At 36.3% G+C, this 27,891-nt stretch overlaps 1 protein-coding gene across 1 annotated transcript; it reads left to right on the top strand.

The window, feature by feature from the left end:
- Nucleotides 1-27,891, top strand: LOC111509461 (uncharacterized). Its single transcript, XM_074179569.1, has 11 exons — nucleotides 1-97; nucleotides 10,314-10,397; nucleotides 14,972-15,130; nucleotides 15,214-16,558; nucleotides 17,370-18,273; nucleotides 20,042-20,735; nucleotides 21,778-22,314; nucleotides 23,427-23,588; nucleotides 23,780-24,051; nucleotides 24,246-24,415; nucleotides 27,426-27,891. The coding sequence occupies exons 1-9, from the start codon at nucleotides 32-34 to the stop codon at nucleotides 23,867-23,869; spliced, it is 4,041 nt and encodes a 1,346-aa protein (XP_074035670.1). The 5' UTR covers nucleotides 1-31; the 3' UTR covers nucleotides 23,870-24,051; nucleotides 24,246-24,415; nucleotides 27,426-27,891.

Genomic DNA, 27,891 nt, shown 5'->3' with positions numbered 1-27,891 from the left:
CAAATTGACAATCACAGTTTCGGGAAAATGGATGACAGTGAGTCGATATATTTTTCGTGAGTGCCTAAAAACAGTGCCCAATTTGTGTTTCCCTGAGGTGAGTCAGAACTTGATTTCCATCTTTCCAATGAAGAATCTTTTGGAAAACCAAACAATAATTATTTGTTAAATGACCGTACATGCAGTAGAATTTTTTGAAACAATTTTATAAATGTACAACTCCTCAGGGTTCTATAGAAAATATTTAACTGTGAATTCAATTTGAACAGTTGAATCTCTATATTTTTATTCGGCGTTGAAACAATTCCTGTTAATATTGACGCCAAATATTATCGTTATATTTCGTGAACTGTATCAAGAAACGTATCAGAAGTTACTATTCCATTAACGAACAACCTGTTCTAGATATATTTTTTCAATATTTTCGATTCTCATTCATGGTATACGTAGCACACAAACATCAATCTGCTCCTGTTCTTTGTGAAGCAATCCCGTGAAGTCAATAAGACAGTATCGAAATGAACACAATGGGTGAAAGGCGTGAAAGAAAACGCTCCATTCCCACATTATTTCTACCCCGGGCTATCGAATGGAGATTAAAGACAAATTCGGTCTCGTGCGACGAAGGCTGAGAGAGGGATGTCCCTGATTAAAAGTTAGAAATGCAGACAAATAAAGGAGCATTATCCCGAATAAAGATTTGAGGAGATCGATTCGCTGGGAGATTTTCAGATAGGCTTGTTCTTTTTTCCTAACTGAATTCTTCATTCAACATTGGTTGAATACATCTGAAAGCGGTCAGTATCACAATTCTCAAACTGTTTTTGTCTCATATCAAAAGTTATCTTTAGCTTGAGGAATATTTAAGAAACCATAAGTGTTCTGACATTATTTCTAATCAGTATTTGATAAACTTTGTTCTCAATTAACGAAATATCCTCTGAATGTTATTGAAATATTAGCATAGCTTATTCACTATTGTATCCTTTACTGAAATGGTAATTCACGTAGCAAGTGCAGAAAATACTGGTTTTTAGTCGTACTTCCCGGACTAGGCCGGAAAAATGCTTTTCTTTCGAAGTACCCACTTCTCGGACAAACTTAATGAAGAAAACCGCCATATCAATATATACCATCGTAGCTGAGCTACAGCATGTTTTTCGAAAATGTGCATTTTAGAAAAGTTGCTGAAACTTTCCAAAAATGTAGCACACTTGATATTCTGCGAGAGTCATCTTCGAAATACAGAGATTCAAGGTTCTTTCATGTAGATTTTGAAACGCCCACTTTGATTAAGTACGTTTTGGACATCGCAGCAATGAAACAGTAAGATATCGTTAAGAAGTAGCTATGAAATATTGAGAAAACTTCTCACAGCAATAGTTGAATCGCATTGTTTCAATAAAACTGATGACAATTTATATTAAATGTACTATTAATAAATGAAACTACAAAAAAATAACAGTAACCAATACACATGGGTTCTTTCGCCAAATTGTATAAAGCGAGCTCCTTCGCCAAATTATATAAAGTGAGATCCTTCGCCAAATTTTATAAAGTGGGGTCCTTCGCCAAATTGTATAGTTGTGCCTTCGCCAAATTGTGGTGTGCGTTCCTTCGCCAAATTATTAAATTGTGTTCTTTCGCCAAATTATATATTACGCGTTCATTCGCCAAATTATAAAAATATATTATTTCGGCAAATTATATGATCCCGGGTACTTTCGGTGAATTATAGAAGCGTAGGTTCTTTCGTCATATTATAAGACCTGCGTTCTTTCGCCAAAATATACAAAAATACTCATTTTTTGAGAAATTGTCACGTTAACTGTTATCAGATCATTAACCTTTCCTATCTAAATTCATGTTCAAAATAACACCTGCTTCAACTCATATACTATTTCTGGTAAATTGAACTGAAATTTCGAAATGAAATAACTATTCCATCAAATACGCGTATCAAAATCGGTGTACAATTGAACTCTCCCTTGTCCACATCAATTTATTCATCGTCCAGCTTCGTTGAAAGAACCAAAGAACTGGACATATAACTGCTTTCAAAATCACAATTCACCATAGTCTATTTCACAGCTCCCCTTCGATGCAATTGATTCTGTTTTCTATTGCAATCGGCAGACTACGTGCAAACCAAAACTGTTCTGTATTTTTGTTCAAAACGTTTTCGGGGACAATTGACAATTGATAACGGCCATCTTGTTGAAGCTACAACGTACCGTGCGCTTCACCCATTTAACGGTCGCCATAATCTGCCTATCGAGAGGACTATTCGAAATGTGGTGGATAAATTTTAGTCCACTGGTTTAGTAAACGATCAACCAACACCCTTGTGTCCACCAAATTATGGAATATAGGCTCCTTCGCCGAATTATAACATGGTTGTTCCTTCGCCAAATTATAACAATCGTTCCTTCGTCAAATTATCAAAAGCGTAGTCCTTCGCCAAATTATATGATAATCATTCCCTCGTCAAATAATTGAATAGTGCCCTTCATCAAATTATAGTGTGCGCGTTCCTTTGGCGAATTATAGAATGTAAGTTTGTTCGTCAAACTTTAGATACATGTTCTTTCGCCAAATCATAGGATCGGGGTATCTTCTGTAGATTGTAGACGCATACGTTCTTTCTCCAAATTATAGGCCCACGAGTTCTTTCACCAAAATGTACAAAAATACTAATTGTTTTTTAAATTGTCACCTTAACTGTTATCAGATCATTAACCTTTCTTATCCAATTCATGTTCAAAATAACACCTGCTCCAACTTCTATACTATTCTGGTAAATTAAACTTAAATTTCAAAATAAAATAGCTGTTTCATCAAATACGCGTATCGAAATCGATGTACTGTTTAACGGGAAAGATTAATTTCTGAATTGGGGAAAGTGATTAAGGCAACTGAATATGAAAATGCATAGAATGAGTGCAGTTTCTGAAAATATCCCTGCCTATTCGTCGTATCGAATTCCTTTGCGTTATTTAATGTATAGAATCGATATTTTGAAGTACAACATCAGTACACACATACGAAATTTCGAAACCATCACAAAATATTCATTTTTTGAAGGAAACTTCAATCTTGTACGGAATGACAAAAATATCAATGTCGTGAAACTGAAAAGTTTCCGAAGTGTTCACACATAACACTCAAAGCGGACCCCCATCAGAATCCTTGGAAATTATTCTGAAAGCATTTCCCTGAAAGTCGGTTAATATTTCTGGAAAGTTTACATTCTAATTCCCCCATAATCGCGCGTCTCAAGATGCGTCAGTGTGTAAATTATTTTCACACCATTCACCGCGGCATGCCTTTCAGCTTTAACTGTATAATCTTCGATTAAATGTACGCTCTACAAAATAATCCTCCTCAAAACCTCTCGAGAAGTAATTCTTGGCTTAAAGTGCGATAATATCTCGGATTGTCAGCTCGAACGCATTTGAATAACTTCGCGAACAAGGGAACAGACTCCAGTCAGTTATAGAAATTTCTCCCACACACACTCGAGAAACAAGTTTGATTTCTTCCGAATAAAATGTTCCAGTGGTTCAATTGAACATGTCTGGATCATCTACGAACTGTTTCCTTCATGATGAGGTGATGTAGAAAAAATAGTATCGATATCTCATCATATCATGGACTATTCGAAGTAATAAGAGTAATTCAGGCATGTTCGTCTTGATTTTTTTACAGAAACATGGAAAGTGAGACTGTTTTTGATTTTCGATGGAAGTTTTAGTCACGGAAAAAAATTCAAGTGTTGCCTTATCTTTCTGATTACTTTTTCCGAGTGTATTTTTTGGGTATATTCAATTTCAATCACATAGTATTTACTTATTCGATGTTCTAATTTTCCTGTTGACTTTTTCTTATGGAAACCTCAGATGTATGTATTGAAAACTTCTCATTTTTCAAGTCTGTACGCAACTGAAAAAAAATTAATTTATTTCTTCCTTTCTTCGGAAGATTCCCATATTACCCTGGGAATCTTGGAGAAGTAGAAAGCTTAAAACCTTCCTTTCCCAAAAATCATCTTCTCCTAGAAATGGCTGAAACTTTGGTCGACAGATGAACAACGAAATTCACTCTTTCATTTGAGATCAGAGAAATTTCCAGACTACCCTCATATAGACAAAAATAACAGGCCGATACTGCTTCAGGATATTGAGAAGATATAATTTATAAGGTAATAGTGGATTGAATTGAACTTTATGAAATTCAGACAGCAGAGTTCTTTAACAATTATACTCAAATAATCATCACCCCCAAAATTGTTTTTTTCACAACGTAGCTTCTGATATCTATCTATAATGATTCAAGCAATTCATTCAATCAATTATTCGACTACAAATTCCATATTTGCATTGAGTAATTGAGTAACTGATTCAGACCGTATATGAAGGTATATACTTCTGGTTTATGGCCTCAATAAAATACGTTTTATTCTGGGTTGATGAGAAGTTGAAGACATATATATTCGACACAAATCTTCAAATATCAGCACTGTTTCGTAGCATCTCTCAGGATGATCTACAAGCCCATGAGTTTGTTTTCAACTCAATTGTACTAAAAACCTAAAAGCTTCCTTTTCCGTCTCATTCTTATATTCAACTTCTCCATATTTTCTGCAAATTGTGATATTTTTATTGTAATATTCCCATGAATCTTCCGGAGTTATCAACCTTCTTCAAACGTTATCTCGATAGTTTCTTGGGCCCCCCTTCGGAGACCATTTGAATACATCTTCACTCCTCTCGTACATTCTTACATTATTAAATCTGAATAACTACATGACTCCGGCAAACGGTAGCGGCTGCATACTGAGGCGGTGAAGTATTTAGGCGGGCGAGGGTTTGCAGGGGCGGGTAGCTACAGCGACGTGTCAAGTTGGAATCTTATCCAAAATAGAATGAAGTGGATTAGCAATGTTATGAGTTTCACAGAGTTATACAATCGGAAACAAAGCTTCACGAATTAAACATTTCGTAGAGCCATCGTAGACCTCATCACGTGAATGCTATTGAACTGGGTGTTTTCATATCGGATCCGTGATGATCCTTTAATGACAAGGAAGAAATGGATTAGAGTATAGTTTCGATCGACGTCCCACCAGTAGCACATCTATCAATATCGTTCATCAATGAAAACAGTCTAGCACGAGTGCAGACCAATCATGAGTGACAGTTCTCATGGAGAACCCACCCCCACCAACCTTCGCTGGTATAAATACGAGTGAAGAAGGTGTTTCCCATACAGTCGTTGCTGAGACTTCGAGAATTCAACGCATACACTACTGAACATGTCCGCCTTTCTACGAAGCTCGTAATTTGATATAATTTCTTAGTGAAATCCGTATAATAGACAATATATAATATGTAACCTTGATTTCATATTCCGCATCTGTGGGATGCATACTATTATTGTTAATGATTCATTGTGGATGATACAATTTTTTTCTTTATTAAAAAATCGGATTATAGATCCGTTTTGAGTCGACTTCGATACCATCAAACTCAATTTTAGTTATAATACTGCTACTACTTTTGCAATGCTTCGAAATTTTAAAATAAGCCAATAATTGGAAAACCGAATTTTGCTTTTGCATACATCCACAATACACTTGATGTATGCTAGTTTGTCTAATATCCTGGAGGATATCAAAGTGAGAGGATGTCTATGAATATGGACGGTGGATGTTCTGTGTGTTCAGTTTTAGTTTAGAAGTATGCTTTTTGTAGGTCTTTTTGCTGGTCTTTGAGGCTAAGAGAAAACTGAATGGCTTTCAATTAACTGTAGAGAAGGATGTGGTTGCACAGACTGAACATGCAAAAAATTTAGGTATCATTCTTGATTCAAACTTAAAATTCAAACATCACTTCAATAAATGCATCAATATTGCCTATATGAACATCAAACAAATTTATACCAACAGACAATGTCTCAACAAAAAAGTAAAAACCATACTCTGTGAATCTTTTGTATTATCCAGATTTGATTTTGGAAGCACAGTCTATGGGCCATGCATTGATTATGAAGATAAACGAAGAATTCAGGTTGTTCAAAACAATTGTCTACGTCTAATACACGGCATCAAACGTGGCCAACATATATCACATAAACTCAAAGATACCAACTGGCTCAATATGGCAAAAAAACGGCAATCATGACATGCTACTTGTCTATATCATAAAAGTATCACTGAAAAAGCTCCCAAATATTTATACAAGAAATTGTCATACCGTTCAGATGTTCAGGACTAACATCCCCTATACACCGTACAGAATTATTTAAAAAATCTTTTTCATAGCAGATCGCACGAGTGTACAACTCAATCTCTGATGAATTTAAACTGATGTCTTTGAAAAAATTCAAAAGAGCATTGAAACGAAAATATTTGAACGAAATCTAATGTACACCCATTGTCAATAAGAATGGTGGTTCGTAACATCACCACCTTCTTTTTTCTAACCGTTTATAATTATGTCTAATATACTATTGTGTCAATTATATATTTAGAAATTTCACTCAACAATTTCTAATTAGTTTTGAATATTTTTCTCTGTTATTTTCTCTTCCAATTTTTTTTTCGTTTTTTTTGCATTATATATGTGTATGTGTGTATATTTATTGTGTATACATGTGTATATATGTATATATAGTTTGTTTTTTTTTTGGCTTAAGATGAAAAACAGAGGTTGCATCTTTTGATGCAACCAACTGATCTTCAGCCTTTCCCGTTTCAGTAAATGTTCACATTCATTCATTGTATCATTCTGGGAATGAAGACCTATTATTATTATTATTATTATATTCGAAACGCTGAAATATCGTTTGAGTGTCAAAGAATAATGAAAAAAATCATGGACCATTCAATTGGTCACTGTAAATTGACCAATGAGTATATAAAGTTTCTGAAATGTATGGCCTATTGTATTGGGTGATAAAAAAAATACTTCTACAGAATGTCTGACTCATCCCGCTTGATTTCGTCAAGCGCGGTATTTATCAAAAGTAGGTGGAATACTTCAGAGGTCACTTCGAACTTCAACCTAATACACCTCAAATCACTCTTTTTGAATTATTTCATTTGCAACAACCTGTTCTAGAGCTTCTCAAGAATTTTTACGCTGTGTTTGTGCACATCTCCTGTAATCCATCGTTCGACCCCAACAAAATCACAACCCAATCTATATCCGTCCGGTTGAAAAGTGAATATCGGTAGTGATAGAAAGCGTTACCTTTAAACACTACAAACCTTACGATAGTTACGCCTCTGGCATTCCTCTGCACACACATTTGAAGCGTCAAAGCGCCACAGGCTAGATATCCAGAGCAGTGAATAATAGTTGTCTTTGCAAATAATTACAGCGTGCTTCGGGCTACAACGAGCCGTCAGCCGCGACAGCACGGAATTCAGATCCATCTGCAGCCAAGGCCCTCTCTCTATTATGTGCACCACCGATGCCTTAGGTCCACTGTGGAGGCCAGAGCAGTGTCGGAACACCAATTTTAGTAAATGCTTAAATATTAAAGAAAGTTGGAAATATTTCGAGTCCCCTGATTACTTTCAGGTATATTCTTAATAGCCTCCACAATAAAAAATGGCAGGGCCTCATTTTCTTATCCATAGGCTGGCCACGTTTCCTTTGACCGAGGAAACGTGGCCAGCCTATGGCCACGACATCGAAAAGAAAATGTATCGAAACTAATATCAAGAGACCTGAAAATATTATTTGGCAATACCATGAGTAATTTTATCTACTGTTAGTAATGTATTCTGTCGACAAAGGGATATTGATAAGTCTGTAGAGCACGCTGTAGAAAGCTACTAATTCATGATAAAAAGTATGACAGAAATGATTTTTTATTATTGTGATTTTCAGGGCTGAAGAGTTTATGAATTATTAGTTTCAAGATTATATTTTAGTAAATGGAATTGATGTAATGTAGAAACTACTGTATTAGGTGGGCTGATGAGTTCGTGGGCTAACACACAGATGGTGCTACTAGCATTAAATTGAACACTAATTTTCAAAAGGCAGTCGTACAAATTTCACAGCTGTAGGACTAGTAGTTTGTTGAATTTTGAGTGAAGCAACAAAAAATACTGTTGAAGCCAAGGTTTGGCTAGATGAACATTACTCGGGCTTTGTGTGTCACACATCAGTGAAAACGATGGCAAAATTGCATGAATTAGGCTTCAAATTGCTTCCAAGTCCACCGTATTTTCCAAATCTGGCCCCCAGCGACTTTTTTCACATCTCTCAAGAGAGTGTCCGTTGGAAAGAAAGTCAGCTCTGATGAAGAGGTGATCATCGAAACTGAGACCTGTTTTAAGGCCAAAGACAATAAAAATGGTATCGAAAGTAACTATATTGAATAATTGAACAAATTTTATTATTTTCTGTGTTATTCTACGAACTTCTCAGCTCAACTGTTGATAAATGAATTTTTTTGAATGTTGGATGTTATCGAATAGTTTTTTTAAAGTTGTCCTTGAAAATGTCAGCTAGTAGGGGTCTATTCAGAGGCCTACTTTGTTGTTATATATCGTACTATGGAATTCAAAATAATTTTGGTTCACGCATGTGAATAGTAGAGTGTATAAAAGTAGCATTTCATCTATGAATTTGTACTACTTTTTCAGAGGAACGCTTGGAAATAAATTGGTGACATCGAACTGAAAAAAAAGAGTTTTATTCGAATCTCAAACATCTTCAAATAACATTCAGGCAATGAATGCCAACAAACTCCACAGAATTCATACCCATCGTCAACCCTACAGAGGGTACTTCCTTTCACCACCGAAACAAACTCATTATTTCAATTACACATTGTCCTCCCCATATCCATCTCCGAACTCTCGACGGAACGAGCTCCTCCCGCCCCTCCCCGGCCTATTAAAACCGCGCCGTTTAAAGAGCAATATCATAATTCACGGGCAGAGAATAATATAGGAGACCGTTTAGCAGCTGTAGAGTAAAAAAAACAATTAATGAAGAACAATAACCGAGAACGCGATATGCATGACAAAGGCGGGGAGTGAATTGAAGAAGTCTGCGCCAGAAATCGTCGAAATTAAAAAGATGGCCGGTCGCTACACCAGAAAATAATTACCGAATGCAATGGATGACGGTGCTCTTCACTGATGAGAGTGTTGATGACATGTACGGGGCGTTATTTTTGAAGGATGGTTCACCTATGGTCTATCTTCCACTGATTTTTCAGTGAAAACACTGTTTCCTCACCAGTTTTGCTTAACAAGTTATTGTCAACAGAAAATGACTGAAAATAAGCTACCAGGAAGGTCGTAAAAGTACCCAGCCTGACCTAGAGATGGCGTTAGTAGTTTAAAATAATATCATGGTATTAGTAAGCACACAATCTATAAGCATATGTTTCAAGTTTAAAGACGCTGCGTTGTTCAGTATTTGTTTGGCAGCCATCAATAGCGAAAGTTTTCAGTGAATTTGAAACCTGTATCACCGTTCATAGATCTCATTCCATATTTTTTTATTTCAAAATTCTCGAAGGCATTTGAAAACTTGTTGAGATGTACCAGTCCTATCAATTTCAAGCATTCCTCACTTATTATGTGGCCATTCTCTACGGCATATTGAGCACCACTTGACTTTTCTGGTCCATGATATCGAATATATGAAACATGTTCCCTGAGGCGAGCTTCAATAGTCCTTTTAGTTTGACCAACATAGTTTTCTTCGTAACTGTCTCAAATTATTCAAATTATTTATAACCGACCCTGTTTTTCTCATTCCACCAATTGAACGGTAAATTATATTTTTAATATAGCTTTCGTAAGCAAGTCTTATAATACTAATTATGTGATAGGAAGATTGGAAGAAAGAAATGGTTTTCCCGGATGTCCATAGGTGTTGCAATGACCTCAAACCTCTTGCTAAAGCTTTAACTCCTTTAACGCTCTATTTCTTCAACTTTTTGCAGTTTGAGGAATATTATCACTAGATACAATCTTTGAAATGTTCAGAGTTCAATTTGTACAAGAAAATTTGTACACAGTATACAGTACACAGTTATAAAGAACTATACTTTCACACTGTGGGGAAAGTATTTTGAAAATCATAAAAATAAGAACAGAAAAGAATTCCACAAAAGGTGGTCACTGATTTCCACTCAAAAATACACAGTATTCATGTACACTGAAGGATAGAAAAACCCTCTGTGTTGAATTCACTTGCGTAGAAAATTATTTCAAAGAAATATTGAGTTTTCATTTGTTCAATTTGGAACAATATTCTAATAGTCGTCTTTATTTTCAGGTTTATGTTCGGAACGAAACTGAGAGAAGCAGCAATTGTGTTCTTTTTTGTAATATTTTTGTTGGCGGTCAAGATTTTTTAGAGGTGAGTTATTTTTTTTCACTTGACTTCAAATGTTTTTTTTCATTAACTTGTCACTCATAAAATTTTATTTTTTGAACTAAAAATATTTGCCAGTCAGTCACTTTGGTGGATGATAATTACTTCATTTATCTGCATTACATTTCAGATTATATCTATCAACTAATATAACCCAGATGGAATCTTCTTAAAAATTCTAACCTTCTTTAACTGATTTGAATTTCACTATTTCCTCAACCAATAAACTTTAATTACTATTTTTGAACACCCAGCAAATTCAAGCTTTCAAGCTGTTTCCACTAGCAATTTGTTTCTAGTTTATATTTTGTCACCTTCGAAGAAGTGTCCCTCAGATATAATATACTTTTGCGTAGCCCGCGAAACTTGAAGATCACCTTATTTTTTGAACACTCTACTGTTGACTTGATGTTTTGAATTATGTCACCTAGAAATTTTCTGTTTTTGAGCTTTTTCTACTAGAAAATTTGATGTTTCAAGCATCAGTCATTTGTCTCTCAATTTTCAGCTCTCAGCAATAGTAAATTTCAATTTTCTAGCTTATTTCCCTTATAAACTTTCAAATCATTTTACTTAGCAAGTTTGGGTTGTAGGACTTTCTTCGCTAGCATTTTTCTAGCTCTAAAATCTGGTCATCTCAAGTTAATAACTATTTCACTTATCAAATTTGAATTAGAGTATATTTCTAGTATATTCACATAGTGAATTAGAATGTTCATGTTCTCTCACTCAATGAAGTTGAGTTTTTGAAGTATCTCCTCCACCAAATTTGAATTTTCAAACTTTCTGCCCTTGTCATTCCGAATTTCCAATTTGTCATACCTAAAATCGGTGAATTTCTCGCGAACGAAACACACAGGATGAAAAGCAAGCTCCATTCTCTCTCTGAAACTCCAGGTAAACGTAAACGTGCGCTACTTTTTCCTTTACCTTAGCCTTAGATCGGGAATTTGGTATTCAAGACGACGAAACATTATCGCATCGAAGAAAGGAACATCGATCCCCGGCCGATGTGATGAAACGCTTTAATTTCCGACCCGAAAACTGGAAGGCATTAGCTCATTGTTCGAGTTGATTTAATAAACGCAAAATTTACCTCAAAGTGCCTTCCCGTAGGGAAAGTCGGATAAAAAGTATGTGTCGCCGCTGTGGGGTAAGGAAAGATCGAGAAGCCTGTGGATATGAAGTGAAAGAATAGAGTTATGACAAGAACTTGTGAATGCAATAAACCGGAAGGAGATGAAATGAATTCTTTGGCTTGTAATTTAGCATCTCTCGCTCAAGGTTCACCTTTTGTGAGTTATCTCAATTTGTTTCCAACTCATTACTTTCCATAACATTGTGCTATAACTTGTGTAAATAAATTCCGATACATATGACGAGTTTCTCCCAAGATCAACCCTTTCCTCCCCCTTCTTTCAACCCCGTTCCGCCCCCCTCCAACTCCAAACCCGGACGTAACTCACAGCAAATCCACTTGCGTAAACTTTCCGGCCAGAATAAGAAGTCTTTTCCGATGTTTATGCAAAAATAACAGGCGAGAAACATCTGTTGCTAAAAATGCAGAATATTAATTCTGATCCGGGTGCAGGAATGTCGCCATAAAGATCCGGACTGGGTTCGTAGGGCGCTTTGCACAGCTTTTTATTTTCCTATTACCGCTCGGCTAAATTATTGTTTTACTTAAGACTCGCCTCTTTAATAATTGATAGGATTGCAGGCGCGAGAAAGGGACGCAACGCCTCTGAGGGCTAATCGAATGCATGCCCTACAAGAAGGGTGTATAGACTGGCTGACCTCTTCTGATAAGTCGAAAATTCTTGTGTATGCAAAAGGCAAGCTTGGGAGCGTATCGATGTTGAAAACCAAGTCGCTTTGAAGATCTTATTCGAAACATTTCAGTTATTATACGAAATTATCAGTATAGATAACAAGCAAACACTTTTAATATATTTGTTATCAGTTATATACCTTTTCATGTAATTTTTCTATCATTTTATATGTACATATGATCTTTCAACGTAATTTTTTCACCACTGACCCTCACCAATTAATTTCATTGTAAACGACGTCATCTACCTATCTATCTATCTGCCTTTCCAATCTATCTATCACTTATGCAGAACAATATGCATAGATATATTATACTCAGATTATTAATTACAGATTGTATCGGTTACAGTCGAACTCCTGAGGGCTTTATTCAAAACGAATAGGTATAATGGAGTAAGATATATCAAACTCGTGTAGGTTACGTGATACAAAGCAATGCTAATACCTCGAGGTCTTTTGGAATTGAATGTAGCACAGAATATCGCGCTAGGAAAAGTAAATCAGGTGCCAGCGTTAGAAACTTCCCGTTCAAATTCACATTAAAATTTGTTCGATCAGGTTTATTGATGTTTGAACATATTATAAAAAAATTCATACCAGTCTTTTTCTGAGATGGAATACGTCTTTACGACGAATGCGTTTTTAATGTCAGGTACACTTATTATTTCAGCCTCATGCAGAAGAAAAATCACACTTATAGTATAGTATTAGAGAAAAGAAATGTTTCGGCATCCAGTTTCTCCATCGACAAACAAAAAAATGTAGAAAACCACCGGAAGAACGGAAAACCTTTTGTAAAATATATTAGAAATGTATATGTCAAACGGAAGGAAAAGAGACAAAATAGATGTCTGTTTGACGTGGCTTCAAAAATTCAGAAAATTTTCAAAATGCATGAAAAAAGGACGAATGCAAAATAGAAGTTACAAAACGACTCATCTGGTACAAATATTCTTCACCGTATGCACAAAAATGTCAAAGAAAAAATCGAGGGAGAAAGTGGAAAGATTCTGAATCATTTGAATAGTGATTGAATGAAGAATATGAGATAAATGTCATCAATGTAGTGGAAATAGGGGGGTCTAAAAGGGAATGAAAGAACTGCAAAAGGTGAGGAATTCAAAGGCAGGTCATGAATACCAAAGGGATAAATAGCAGTCTATAAATTGGGAGGAATCAAGAAATAAACTAAGAAAAAAACATAATAAATGTCATATCAATTGAAAATTTATGCGCATATACAGAACTCTTTATTATCTGATGACACGAAGAGAAATTCAATATATAAAATGTAATATAACTCAAATTGAAAGCAAATAGAAGGAACTAGAAGCAGTTATGACTCATCAGTAAATAAATTACTAAATGAGAAATGCTGTATTACAAGTAAAATGAAATCATGAATACATTTCAAACTTCAATTTTAAAAGGATTTGAACAGGAAAAGCTGGAAATATAAGAATAAGACGAATTAGACAATCGTCAACTTCATTACAGTAACCGTAAAAAAGTAGTCGAGCAAAAACTCAATAATAAATAAAATGCAAGAAACAAATATGGAGGACTAGGGAAATAACTGAAGAGACTGAACAAATCCAAGGAATCGTTGAGATAATATCATTATTTTAATAAAATATAGTAACACGAAAGTATGGAAATCTAGGTCAATGAAAATAAATTGGACGAAGAGAGTATTTGTATAAGAGAAGCTTAAGAAAACATAAGAAGAGGAAGAATTCTAACTTTTTGGAACTTTTCATCGCACAGAGAAATAAGAAAACAAATTTGAAAAAATTCAGTGATGAATATATATAAAGAAAAATGAATATTTGCATACAGACTATCCAACTAAAGAAAAGGGAAAAAGTTGTACTGTTGATGCAAAATGGATTGTAATGTCAAAACGTCTAAATTCCACTCAATCCTTCGAAATACTAAAATTCAATTTTAAATGTAACTGAAATAAAAAAATATTTTCAAAAGTTCAAAGTTTATGTTATATTTCAGTATTTTTCAAGAATCTTCTCTATAACACGTTATGGAAACAATAATTCATTAAATAGCAACAAATCTGTGGTAAACTTCTTTCAACGTGTCTATAAAACTGGTGCCTAAACTATGATTTGGAGTATTTCGAGTCGCACGCCAGTGTCAGCGGCCAGAACTATGCTTATATGCAGAAGAATAATAAATATCTATTCGTTCGTTTAGCTGCTGAGCGTTAGGTGCATCACTGGTGTCTTGAATAATTTGCTATGGATACAAGTGAAACTTCTTCCGGAGTTGAATTTTTAAGAAAGCTCGATAAATATCGAGCGCTCTTACGTACATTAAAATTCCCTTTCCTAATCCACCTGTAACTACAGTATTATAACTCTTTAAGACCTAAAACCCATTACACTGTATAAATAATCAATGAGCGCAATATCTTCCTTCTTTATGCTGATAACGTTAAGAAAAGATATTTTATTGGAAGGCTTCGTAAAATTCTCGGTAAGAGAGCCATCTTTTAAGATGAAGCTGATTTTAAATTTCTAATGCACTACGGCTGCCTAAATAAATGATTGATTCGCTTTTTTCAAGAAGTATTTCATTGAAATCACTTGTCAATAATATCATGCACTATTCTAACATCCACGATTCAAACTTCTAATGTCAATTTTTCTGAAACACTTCACTGAAATATTTTAGTAGGCTTCTCTAACTTGAATATTGAATTATTTTAGTACTATAAACCCAAACCTGGATTGCCCAAAGAACTCAACGCATGGCTGGCGAATGTTCAGAGATACAGAAAGGACTTCAGATTGATAAGAGATATAGCCGAAAATCCCTCCAAATTCGGTTTAAACTCAGACGAATATGAAGAAAATAAAGACGAAGGGGTGAGAAATTTTTTTTCCACCACTTCATACTCATAGCGTATTATTTCCATGAAAGTTGTTTCATTAACTGCACTTTTTTCTAGCAACTTTTCGAGAATTTGGAAGGCAACGACTACCTAGATTATGGTCCCAAGAACGACATCTACCCCCACACCTACAAACGTAAAAACACCGCCTTAGCTCCGGAAACTTCCAACAGAATAAAGAAAATGTCCGAGCACCACAAAAACACGCCACCAAGGCTAAGAAGACATTCCAATAGCAACACCTTCTTCGAACGAAGACACAACATTGCGGTGAATCCAAAAAGCACGATAGGAGAACTTAAACGATCTGGAGAAAAATATCCTGGCAGGTTCAGCAACAATATCAACAAGAGAGATATCCAGATAGACGTCCTGAAGGATGGAAAAATGGTGAAGCACTACCGGGACAGCGACCAACAACCCAAGTCGATCATTTTGAACATCCAGTCTCCGGATCAAGATAGCTACGATCCAGGCTACAGAGACGAATACATCGCTTCGGCAGTAGCGAGAGGTTTGGAAAAGAACGAGAACAAACTGCAGCTGCTCGAGAGCCCTCTGAAGATTTTCACCCCAAGAAGTACGATAGACCTGGACAACGTTCCTGTCCCTAATAAAGAGTACTCCAGTAATTTCAAGAACCTCTTCAACGTCAACGAGAATCTCAACACCGACAGCAGCATCGCTAGAGACGAGCTGGCCAAATCTGCACTCATTTACAGAGTGACTCTACCTGAGCCTAACTTCTACCAAGTTCCAGTAGAGGTTGTGGAGACTACCAGTTCGGGAAGCTTGAACAACAACGGCTTCAAGGACATGAGTCATTTCTGGACCATCTCTGAGAAGAACCAGCTTCAGAAGGGGATCGACTTTGCTCAAGATATTTGGGATAAAAAAGCCCCACCGAATCCTCAGCGACCAGCAGAAAGTGATGGATTTGAGTCGATCAATAGCGTTGTGGTGGATAATGACAATTCAGCAAACAAACCTAAGGCTATTCTAATCAACGCTAATAATACCCCAAACAAGCGAGAGTCTGAAACCCTAGAAGGCCAGGTCGAACTGAGCAATGAAAAAAGAGACGACTGTGAGAGTCAGAACTGTGGAAATATGGTCAACGAGGATAAATCTGAAGACGAAAACGAAGTACAAGGCAAAAATAGCAAGTCTGATGTGAAATCGAACGTAATGGAAAACAAAGCACCGGGTAATACTACTTCCATTAGCATTGTTGGTGTAGAATCTGGAGTTCAACCAGTAGGAGGTGGCGTCAAAACTCTGGAAACGGAACAGAAACTATTAGCTGGTGACCAAGTAGGTAGTTTCGATGGGCGAGTAATGGGGAATTGCTCGAAAGATGATGGTGATCCAGTAGGTTTTCCTGGTAATGAAATTAATTCAGGTTGGTATTAATGATGTATTTTGGAGTTGAAACTCTCCTCAGTTAGGGAACTTCATATTGGACAAACTATTATGTCTCCTGAGCTACGAATTAGACATCCTAATCGAGGGCAAATATAGTAGTATTCACCATAAGGACGAAAATAAAGGGACTGAGACCTCTTAAATACTGAGGTCAAGGGATATATCTGTCAAGGGAGGTCAAATATCTGAGACTTTCTCAGGCTGGCCTGAAACCAACATCTAGAAGGAGAAAAAAGTCAGAGGAAGCCAGGATCTGACCTAGCTTTTCCAACTGATTTTTGTAAAAGATGTTACCAATTGCGAACACACTGACGTCAAAGATAAACTAAAGAAGTTTTTCAAAGCTCTGTTAAATTGGAATTAGAATGCTGTTCAATATATTATTCTCAATGTGTACTGAAGGAAATGTCTCTTGGTGGTACTTTTGTGGTTTTTTTGCCTAAATGACTATTGTATCGCTGGTATATCGAGGAAGATTCTGATATATTTTGATTTATTGATCTGAGGATCTTCAAAAATATGTTCAATTGTTATTTCGTTGGGCCCCTTCATGAATTATGCAGGATTCGTTTAATGTCTTTCACTCATATATTTCTCAAAAGCATATCTATATTCATAGATGAAAAAAATAATAATACTGAATCATTTTCACTCTCGTATCATCTCAGAGCAGTTGAATTTGATTGATCCTTGATTTGTTACAATTGAAAGCCCATCTGTCCGTTTCCTTCGAACTTGAATATGAAGTTCTATTATTTTTCAACTAATATTATCTCTTCGCCTTTAAGGAGGAGAACTTGGACCTAAAGTTCCGCCGGAAGATTATAATTTCGATAATAGTCTCCCAGAAAACAATGCAGAACCTGCACCTGAAGTAATTCTACCCGAAGAAGAACCACCTTCAAGAACTGAGGATATCGCAGTTCCAAATCTCGATTTGTCCAATCCTCCATTCGAAAATATGGACAGATCAAGCGAAAAGAAACTAAAAATTCCTAAAAATCACACTCAAAATGTGACATTAACCCAATATCAGAAAGTGAACCAAAATCTGAACGACCGGTTAGTTTCAACAAAAGTTGAATCTGTAACTATATTAGAGGGTGAAGAACAACATCCAAAGCAAGAAAACCCGCTTGGTTCCCATGAAAAACGTCCGTCTCACGACAGAAACCCTTTCCATCAAGAACACCTCGCTCATGAAGAATGCGCCGTAGATTTACATCCTCTTCGGGAGGAACACGCTAGGCGTGAAGGACATCTGACACGAAAAGAACCTCCTCTCCATGAGGAACGGCCCGCTCATCAAAAAAATCCTCTACGAAATATTCCTGATAGTGGAGATGGAAGCCCTGAGGAAAACAGAGATGGTGGATATGGATGTGAAACTGACAAAACTGGATGCGATTCTCAAGACATTCCTGAGCGTCAAGAACGGGAGGAACAACCAGATTCTGAAGATGAGGTAGTTGAGGATTATCCAGAACGGAATGTTCACAAAGTTCACCAGGATGAAAACCCAGATAGGTTCATTCCAAAGAGAAAACTGATCCCGGTAATCCAGTTCAAACCTTCAGCTGATATGGTACCAGGCGAATTTCAAAGATTCCGAGGAAATATCAATTCAAATGGAGCAAGGCGCTGCCAGCAGGGTAGTTGTAATGAAGAAGCCTTCAGCTTGGAGTCAGAGCGGTAAGAAAACTGAAAAATATTATACAGAAAAAATGTGGGACTCAACTGAAAATTTATTGAAATCCATGAAAAGTCTATTTCGAGTGTGTTATACTTCGTTTTTTTAATCATTTCTTAACAAATAGTATAGTATCAAGAATGTACTGGCTGTATAAGGTTAGTATTTTATTTTTTATAAATAAGGGTTTACAACTATCAGTTTGTTATAGTTAAATATAATTCTAAGGCATCGCTTTTGCATCTTAAATATCTTGGGGACATCTGTCGAAGCACCCCAGAATATTAAACCGTACTTGATCCTTGAGTAAGTTTGTGCGTAGTAGACACACATAGCAGCGTTTATATCTATTGATCTTGATAGCACTCTTAGAGAATAGCAGTTTTTGCAATATTTTGTATTATTGAGGTTAGGTGAGATTTCCAGTCCAATCTAAGATCAAGCTCAATTCTCAAGAACTTTGTACTTTTGCAAGCTGATGTTGTTGATTGTTGATTGTTGGGAAAAACTGTATTACTTGTGTTTTGTTTATATTCAACTTTAAGTGATTATGTGTGAACCAATGTTCCAATGCATTCAGTGCTTCAAACACGCTTCTGTCTAATTCTTCAATACTATGTTCCTTGATTACTACACTTGTGTCACCTGCAAACTGCACAGTGTTGAAATCAATAGCATTTGCTAGCTCATTGGTATACAGAATATATAGCAACGGCCCTAAGATTGATCCTTGCGGAACTCCTCTCAAGATTGATAATTCATATGACTGTATGTTTTCGTTAGTGAGGTGGTATTTTTCAACAACTCTTCGTGTTCTATTTTGCAAGTATGATTTTATTAAATCGACTATAGGCATTAAGCTGGCCTATTAGTATATTATGGTCGACTCTGTCAAAAGTTTTTGACAGATCTAGACAAGTGTGTTTTCTTTCATTTTGACTATTTAGCACTGTGCGCAAGGCTTGATAGATCGCTCGTGTGGTAGATTTGCCTCTTCGGAAGCCATTTTGGGTGTCACTCAATAACTCAAACTTTTCTAGATAGGCTATAAGACGATTATATAGGGCTTTTTCGAATATTTTACTACAGAAATAGAGTTTGGTTCGCTGATGGTAAGCTAGCAGGATTATTTATTTTATTGTTTGCTGATTTGGAAAGGAGACTAGCAGGGTTATTTAATTTTGGATCCGCAGGTTCCGAGCATTGATTTATGTAAACACTATTTACTTTATTTAGAACCAGTTTTTTATTTCCGTTTTCTGTATCTAGCTTTCTTAAAATTGTGTCGCTTTCATTTTTTGCTTTCCCAGTGTGTTTTTTAACTAGGGACCATGTTTCCTTCATTTGTAGCATTTGAAATATATTGATTGTCAGATATTACCATCGACTTCTTGATAACATTTTTCAGTATTTTGCAGTATTGTCGGTATTGTTCATTTGATATGAGTTGTTTCAATTCCTTTTGATAGAGTTTCATTTTATTTTCACATGATATTCTAATGCCCTTAGTCATCCAGTTATATATAATGAAGGGCAAGTTTTAAAGTTCGTTTTACAAATTGACTGCGTAATACGGTTCGGAGAAAATACTAAGTTCATCATTCCTCAACATTCAATATTCCTGTTATCATCAATATTCTCACTGTTATCATTTAGTTAAAGTAATCTTCTGCTATCCATAAGGAAGTTAATATTCCTATCATTTCATAAGACATTGATCGCAATGACTCATATCTACTTACTTTTATTTTTTCTACGACAAAATTTCAGAAATTCCGAATCTTTCCGCAACGTAGCTGAAAAAAGAGTCGATTCTCCACGCCACCAAATAGTTCATGACAAAAAACTTCGTAAGCCCAAGCACAAGAAAAAACACCCGAAGAAAAATCACAAGAGCAGGCCGAAGCAACATCGTGAGGAAACTAATCACTGGCCTAGCAACCAACAGTCTGATGACTATCCCACGTATTCTCGAAGACAACTGAAATCCGTAGAATACGTCTACGACGTGGATCTAAAAAGCCAGAGAGAATATTACGAGGAACGTGCCAAAGGCACCACCAAACGCCATGAGAACTTGCACAAGAACTCTGTGGAAGGCGACTATGGAGACGAAGAGGACTCTATGACTTCCAAGAGGAAGAAGAACAGCTCTAAGCTGGTTAAGAAGACCGACAATGATTTCGCCAACCCTGTGGTCACCACAACTGAAGCTGAGGACGACGAAGAATATTACGACGAGATTGTGAATGTTAAAGATAAGAAGTCAGAAGAGAAAACCAACGCGAGCAAAGTTGGTCTGCATTCCAAAGAAGAGAAACTGGTAGGCTTTGGTAGGCACTTACACAAAAAGATGAAGCCGCCGAAAAAAGAGGATAAACAGCCCACTGTGAATAAAGTTGATGACAAAACTAAGAAGGCCCCTGAGAAGATAAATCCTTCAGTGAAGCTCCCTCAAAGCAATGTAAGATTACTTTTTAGTAGTTGATAACGATCATGCCAATATTTGGAAAAGCTCTGTTTGATATCCAGACTTTGAAGAATTGAATATTTACTATCTTTCTGATAATACAAAAATATTTCTTCCTTTTCGAATGAAAATACAAAAATACTTGAGTCGAATTGAAAAATGAATATTCCGAATAACAATCAGTATCCAGGCTAATACCTCCAGAAAAACAACTACTTTCCTGGCTTATACTACAGTGTGCATTAAATTATAAGACCCAATACCGGTATGCAGAGACGTTGACAGAGATTAATGTTATGAATTTCAATATGAAATATTTATTTATTTTCAATACGTATGCATCTTCCTTTGATACAGTCATCAAAGTGATTTTGATTGATAATTGAAAATTTCGTTCACAGTTTTAGCTCAAGGTACTTTTTCGCCACCATTTCTATTATATTTCAATTTTGCTATTTCTCTGTGCTTGTGTTTTTGAATTTGTACTACACCAGAGGTTCCTATTTTCATCAACAATATTTTCCAAGTTTGTCCTATATGTAGTGATAAGACTATAAATTCCAAATTCGTTATTTTGACCTAATCCTTTTGACCTATTTTCCATTGTATATATGTTCCTTCTTCTGCTATATTAATTATTGTAATCAATTATTCTCCATTCAAAAGCTATTCTTATAGAAATAACAAGTAATATTGATTTTAAAGTTTTGTTTTCAAAAAGTGGAAACGTCTATTGAATATGGATAAAAATGAAGCTTTTTTAAACAAATACCTTTTAGCTATCACTCGTGGCGCATACAATTCTTCAATAATTATTTTATTCAAGTAAAACTATAACGTAACATTTTACTGGACACTTCGTATCAGCTTCCTCAAGCGTTTCCATGAGTATGAACACGCCTGAGGAAGCTATCGTATAACGAAATATATGCTGCATTCAATGAAAGTCTCACAATAAAGTGTTAGTTGAATAATTCATGGATTTTCATCGAGTATCGACCAGCTCCATCACATTAAATAATTATCTGTTCACAAGGTAAGACAACCGAGGAACTTACCAAACCAGAAATTCCTCGATAACTCAGAATTCCAGCAGTGGCCTCAGTTCGTCAGAAACGACCAAATCAATGAGGAGATCCTGAAGAAAAGATCCGCCAAGAAGGTAGCCCCGCAGAAGAACAATTTTCCCCTAGCTTCGAAGGACTACTTCCAAAAATCAGATCCGAAGAGAAGCGAGGTGGAAAAGCTAGCCACCCTCGTAGATCCTCTGGTGATATCCACGGAGAGGATCTTCACGTTCAACGACAAGAACACCAAGGACTTCCTCGATGAGAAGGTCACGATCGACCTATACCTTGACGATAAGGCAAAAGCAAATGGAGATGAAGTAACAATATTTCCTCCAACATCAAAGATACCGCCTGGGGCAGAAACCCGCCCAGCTACCTCTGAAGAAGAGGAGTGCGAGTCTGAGACGCTCAAGGTGAAGGTGACCAACGTATGTGAGGACAACGAAAACTTCAACAAATCGAAAATTGCAGTAACTACTGTGCTGTCCATTCCAGGAACAGAGGTAAATGTGAACTGTTCTCAGTGTTATGTTGAAGTTATTCTTCAGGTTTAGAACCTGATGTTTTGAGGTGACGAACGCAGTGTTTTCGTTATCCTTTCAGCTTTGTCCAGTATCTGTGTTTCTGGCTTCATTCCATCAAAGGTGAACGCGACATTATCCCTAATACCTCAGTTTAATGATCCAAAATTGTGTGCGATTCAGGGCAGGGAGCTAGATTTTACTGAAGGTTGCACCTTTTTCTTTTTAATTGTATCTTTGTGTGTATGAATTTCTATTGCCTATCTATGTGGTCTTGGATGGTAATTTTGGGGTTTACCCAGTGTCAGTGAACGAGATAAGGTGTATACTTTTTGAAGACGTCTTTGTCAACAGCTGATTTGTTGGCTACTCATCGTTTTTTTGGTGGTTTCAATGTGGACTAACCCACAGCTACAAGGGATCCGGTATTATCCCAGTGTTGCTATTGTCCCGATACGACTGGTGGTATTGGAAGGAAGAAGAACTGCTTTCCTTTCCTTTCCTTTCCTTTCCTTTCCTTTCCTTTCCTTTCCTTTCCTTTCCTTTCCTTTCCTTTCCTTTCCTTTCCTTTCCTTTCCTTTCCTTTCCTTTCCTTTCCTTTCCTTTCCTTTCCTTTCCTTTCCTTTCCTTTCCTTTCCTTTCCTTTCCTTTCCTTTCCTTTCCTTTCCTTTCCTTTCCTTTCCTTTCCTTTCCTTTCCTTTCCTTTCCTTTCCTTTCCTTTCCTTTCCTTTCCTTTCCTTTCCTTTCCTTTCCTTTCCTTTCCTTTCCTTTCCTTTCCTTTCCTTTCCTTTCCTTTCCTTTCCTTTCCTTTCCTTTCCTTTCCTTTCCTTTCCTTTCCTTTCCTTTCCTTTCCTTTCCTTTCCTTTCCTTTCCTTTCCTTTCCTTTCCTTTCATCATCAACAAGTCTAGCTGGAGGTAATTTGGTGTTCTCTCTTCTGCATCTTATCGCTCCATTCTGTTTGAAGGTATTTTCAAGGTGAAACCAGAAACATGGTTACTGGACGAAGAAAGACAACGAGAACATTACATTATTTTCATAGTGTTGTTTCATAATCATATTTCGGTGTAAATTACTGTATAGTAATTTTCTGCAGATCAATAATGAAACAAGTATTTTCGAAGAGTACGAAAGGCTGGATGAGATTCTCAATGGTCATTTGCCCATGAAGATACTTGACGTCATTTACGACCACATGCAGAGGTATAATAAACTCAAAGACAGGTTCATCAACGGCATGAAAAAGCCTCAACCCAAGGTAAGTGAACAGGATTGAATACAATTTTTGGGGAAAAAAATTCTTGGCTTTCTAATTCCTAATCTTTATGAGTTTATCGCCAACACTTTTCTCACAACAGTAAAATGCGCATCAAGTAATAGTATTTCTGTTCTCGTGTTGGTCATCCTAGCCATTAAATCAAGTACTTACTAATACACGATTTCTTTCAGAAATCATTCGAGAACCTCCAGGACGTGACGAACGAAGAAAGCAAAAAATTAGTCAACGCAATGGCCAACATATGGGCAGATTGCAACTGACGACCACCTGCCAAACTCTCGCCCCGAAGCTGCTGCACTATCTTAAAGCTATAACGAAAGTGCGCATTGAAGACGCCTTGGCCAAAACAAAGGAAATGGAGGAGGTGGAGTTCGATGACTCCCAGAACCAAGACAACTTTATCTTCCAGTCGAACAGCAGAAGTGACAACTTAGAAGGAAAGGTACAGTTTGTCATATTATCGTAAATGGCCAGTAACACACTGAATGTGTTTCGCTATACAATAACTTCCTCAGGCAGTGGCTTCCTGTTTATACTGAGTCATACTGAGAAAGCTAATGTATAGCGAAACACCTGTAGCGGTTTTGTTCCAATAAAAAATGTTCCAATAAAATGCCACTGTAACTTTTTCTCAAGGTGCGAGTGCTGAAAGATTTGCTGGTTAAATTCAACCGCCTACCAGACAGGTGTAAACCCAGAGCTGAACCAGTGCGAGAGTACATAGAGAACCATTTAGCCATGTTGAACAATATGCTCGTTGGGGGAGATATGTTTGCATCCAGACCTAAGAAAACTATACCGGAAAGGTGGGTAAATAACGATGAGTTCAGGAAAAATATCATTTTTGGTGGTTTTGGCTGACCCCAACACGTGTGTGACTATAAACTTCTTCAGACATAAATGATCACGTCCTAAAAGCTACACCAAAAGCCTCGAATAGATACAAGAATTTTTACGAAACATGCCTTCAATAACACCTTCATGATTGCTCAAGCGCTTTCTCAACGCTTGCTCGGGGGCAAATATAGACTAAATCTGACCAAAAGCATTTTCTTGACAGAATACGAGTCTGAGTATTTTAGTAACAGTTATTAGTGGGACAAGTGTGAAATTTATAGGTTCCTTGGAAATCCTCCTCGCTAATTTCAAGAGCTTGCACATGATGTGAACAGATAGATATCGTCTGGAAAGACATATATGATCATGTGTCTTGAGATGAGGAGTCCATAAGTTGTCTTGTGGTTCAGGTCCAATGTTTTACATAGGTCAAACTGGAAGGGCATTCAGAGGACGCATAAAAGAACACAGAAACAGTTTCCAGAATAGACACACGGTCCTATCATCTTCAAAACTCTTTCAGTTTCAGAAAAAAGGTTCCAAATTTGACTTTTTGGAAAGTATTGGAAATCAATAAGTACGAAAGTCATCAATATTTAATGAACAATCAAACTGAGTTAAAAGGTTCCCTGTTTTTCAATTTGTTCTCACTGCAATTATCAAACAACACTCTTTATCAAAATTACCATACTCTGTAACATTCTACGTGCATTCATGGATGTAATACGAAAGACATATTATTCCAACTTTGAAACTCGATATTTAGACTTCAATTTCGAAATTTCAAGTTTAAACCTGATATTGTGGCATGAAATGTATCGTGATGATTCTGTAATTATCGTCATGTATTTATACAGTGTGACCCATTTTTAATTGAGACACCCCCCTAAAATTTGAAGTTGTGAACCGATTTCAATAATTTTTTTTTGAAATGTCAAGTACTAAAAGGTCTACCTTGGGACAAAATTTGAAATGTTTATTGTAGTTTCAGGGCATACTACGATATTTTTTCTCAGTCGAAAATCGGGATTTTTTATTAGCGATTTTTTTATTGAAAAAATCACTACGCCACAGAGTGCCTCTAAACAGGTGTGACCAAAATTTCAAGAAAAAATTTTCATTATTAACAAAGTTATGAGAACTCAAAAATTCGAAAACTCACACAGCTAACAGTTACAAAAAACACCCTATATCAACAGATATAGTAATGAGAATATTTTTTTATGATTTCAGCAATAAAGTGCCGCCAGATGAAAAATAAAAACAAATAGCAAAAATATTTTTAATGAAAATAACGGAATTATATTCAAGTTTTCACGCAAATTAACTAATACTAAGACCTAATATTTCAATTTAAATCTTAGTTGCCATGGAAATGATATTACAGTTTGACGCTTGTGAAAAATTTAAGTGTACTATTGACAACAATATTCACCTTACAGTTCTTCGAATTATTTTGTGTCATGGCTGCAAGATTGAGCGTAAGAGAGAAAATTGAAATTGTACGCCTTTCGGGAGATGACGTTAAAAGTGCTAGAGAGGTTTGTAGAGTATTTAATGAGAGACATCCAGATCGTCCTCGTATTAGCTGCGGTACGGTAAATAAAATAAATAAAATATTCAATGAAACTGGTGCAGTATCAAAAATGATGTTAAAAAGTAATCCTGTACAAAGACGAAACAGGAATGACAGGAATGATCAAATCATTTTAGATTATTTCGGAAATTATCCTATTGCCAGTATAAGGAATGCCACTTTAGATTTGAATATTCCACGAGAAACTATTCGGAGATATCTCAAGGCGAAGAATATTAAACCTTTCAAGCTAAAATTTTTACACACATTTCAAGGAGGCGACGAAGCAAGACGCCTGGGAAATTGTTTATGGGCCCAAGGGGAATATTTAAACAATAGAAATTTCCTAAAAAATATTTTATATACCGCCGAAGCCACTTTCACTACAAATGGAGTAGTGTCATCACAGAATTGTCGAGATTGGGCAGCGGATAATCCTAACTGGGTAATAAACTGTAAAAGCCAGTATTCCAAAAAAATCAACGTCTGGTGTGGGATATTGAACGAACGAATTATTGGTCCTTTCTTTTTTGAAAACATTAATGCGCAGAGGTTTCTAGAATTTTTAAACACAGAGTTTTGGGATGCTATTCACAAGCTGCCAATCAATGAAGATCAAGTTTAACTGTTCAGTTAGATGGGTGTTCAGTTCATTATGCCAGAGCTGTGAGGCAATGGCTCAACGAACATTTTCCAAACCGATGGATAGGCCGTGGTAGTCCGTTTATAGAGTGGCCACCCAGATCTCCAGACTTCACAGTTTGGACTTTTTTCTCTGGGAACTTCTCACACAAAAGGTTTACAAAACCCGCTCAAGAGATAGAAATGAATTTTGTGCAAGAATTCGACAGGTATGTGCAGATATTAGCCCTCAAGAACTAAGGAACATAATCAGAAACATTCGTAAGCGCTACGACACATGTATCGAAATACGTGGTGGATTAGTAGAGGCTACTAGGATATGAGTTAGAATTAATTGTTGCACTGAATTGAAACATTTCAATAATTAGTTATTAGTTATATTTATTAAAATTTTTTGCTTCATTGTTAATTGAATTAAGTGAATGTAATTCCGTTATTTTCATTAAAAATATTCACGCTATTTGTTTTTTTTTCATCTGGCGGCCTTTTATTGTTGAAATCATAAAAAAAAATGATATATTGTGACTATTAGCTGTGTGAGTTTTCGAATTTTTGAGTTTGTCATAACTATGTTAAAAATGAATACTTTTTCAAATTTTAGCGGGGTGTTTCCATTGAAAATGGGCCACACTGTATCGTCAACTAATTCGGAAGCTCATTGTAAATTTCTTTGTTTCATGCTTAAAATATTTTCATTATATGATAAAAACTTTATTAATTTCGCTACCCAAAGTAATATACTTAGTCTCTATGCACCTCAGATCTGAAGAGAATTCCGACAATCACACCACACGGAAAAGCGAGCACGAACGGAAGGAGGACCTCGTGGAAAAACAGCTGGAAAGCCTCGGACTGGGAAAAAACCACAACTTCAAACCCCAATTCAACATCGATGAGATCATCGAGCACAACAGGATATCTGCAAATCTCGTATCCACCGAAACGCCGCCCAAAAAGACAAAAGGGAATCAGACTCCAAAAGGGAAATTTCGGAAAAGTACGGAAAGCTGTTGAACGCGGTGGAAAGAAAGAGGTCGAAGAGGAGGGTTGCGGAGAATTTCGGAAGGTTGAGTTTGGACGATTATAATGGGGTGGGCGGAAAGAGGGAGGTCAGGGGTAGTTTCGAATCGCCTGTAGTTTATAGTTTTTAGGATGTAGTGGTGAGGATGCACTGTGTGATTTTTTATTTCATATCTTATACACTGTACGAATAAAGATATTTCATAA

Source organism: Leptinotarsa decemlineata, unplaced genomic scaffold (genome assembly GCF_025532065.1).
Source record: "Leptinotarsa decemlineata unplaced genomic scaffold, Ldec_3_MD MMD2_tig00026282_RagTag_RagTag, whole genome shotgun sequence".
NCBI classification, from domain to species: Eukaryota; Metazoa; Arthropoda; class Insecta; order Coleoptera; family Chrysomelidae; genus Leptinotarsa; species Leptinotarsa decemlineata.
The sequence above is the reverse complement of the archived record's forward strand: the minus strand, read 5'-3'. Positions and strand labels throughout refer to the sequence as shown.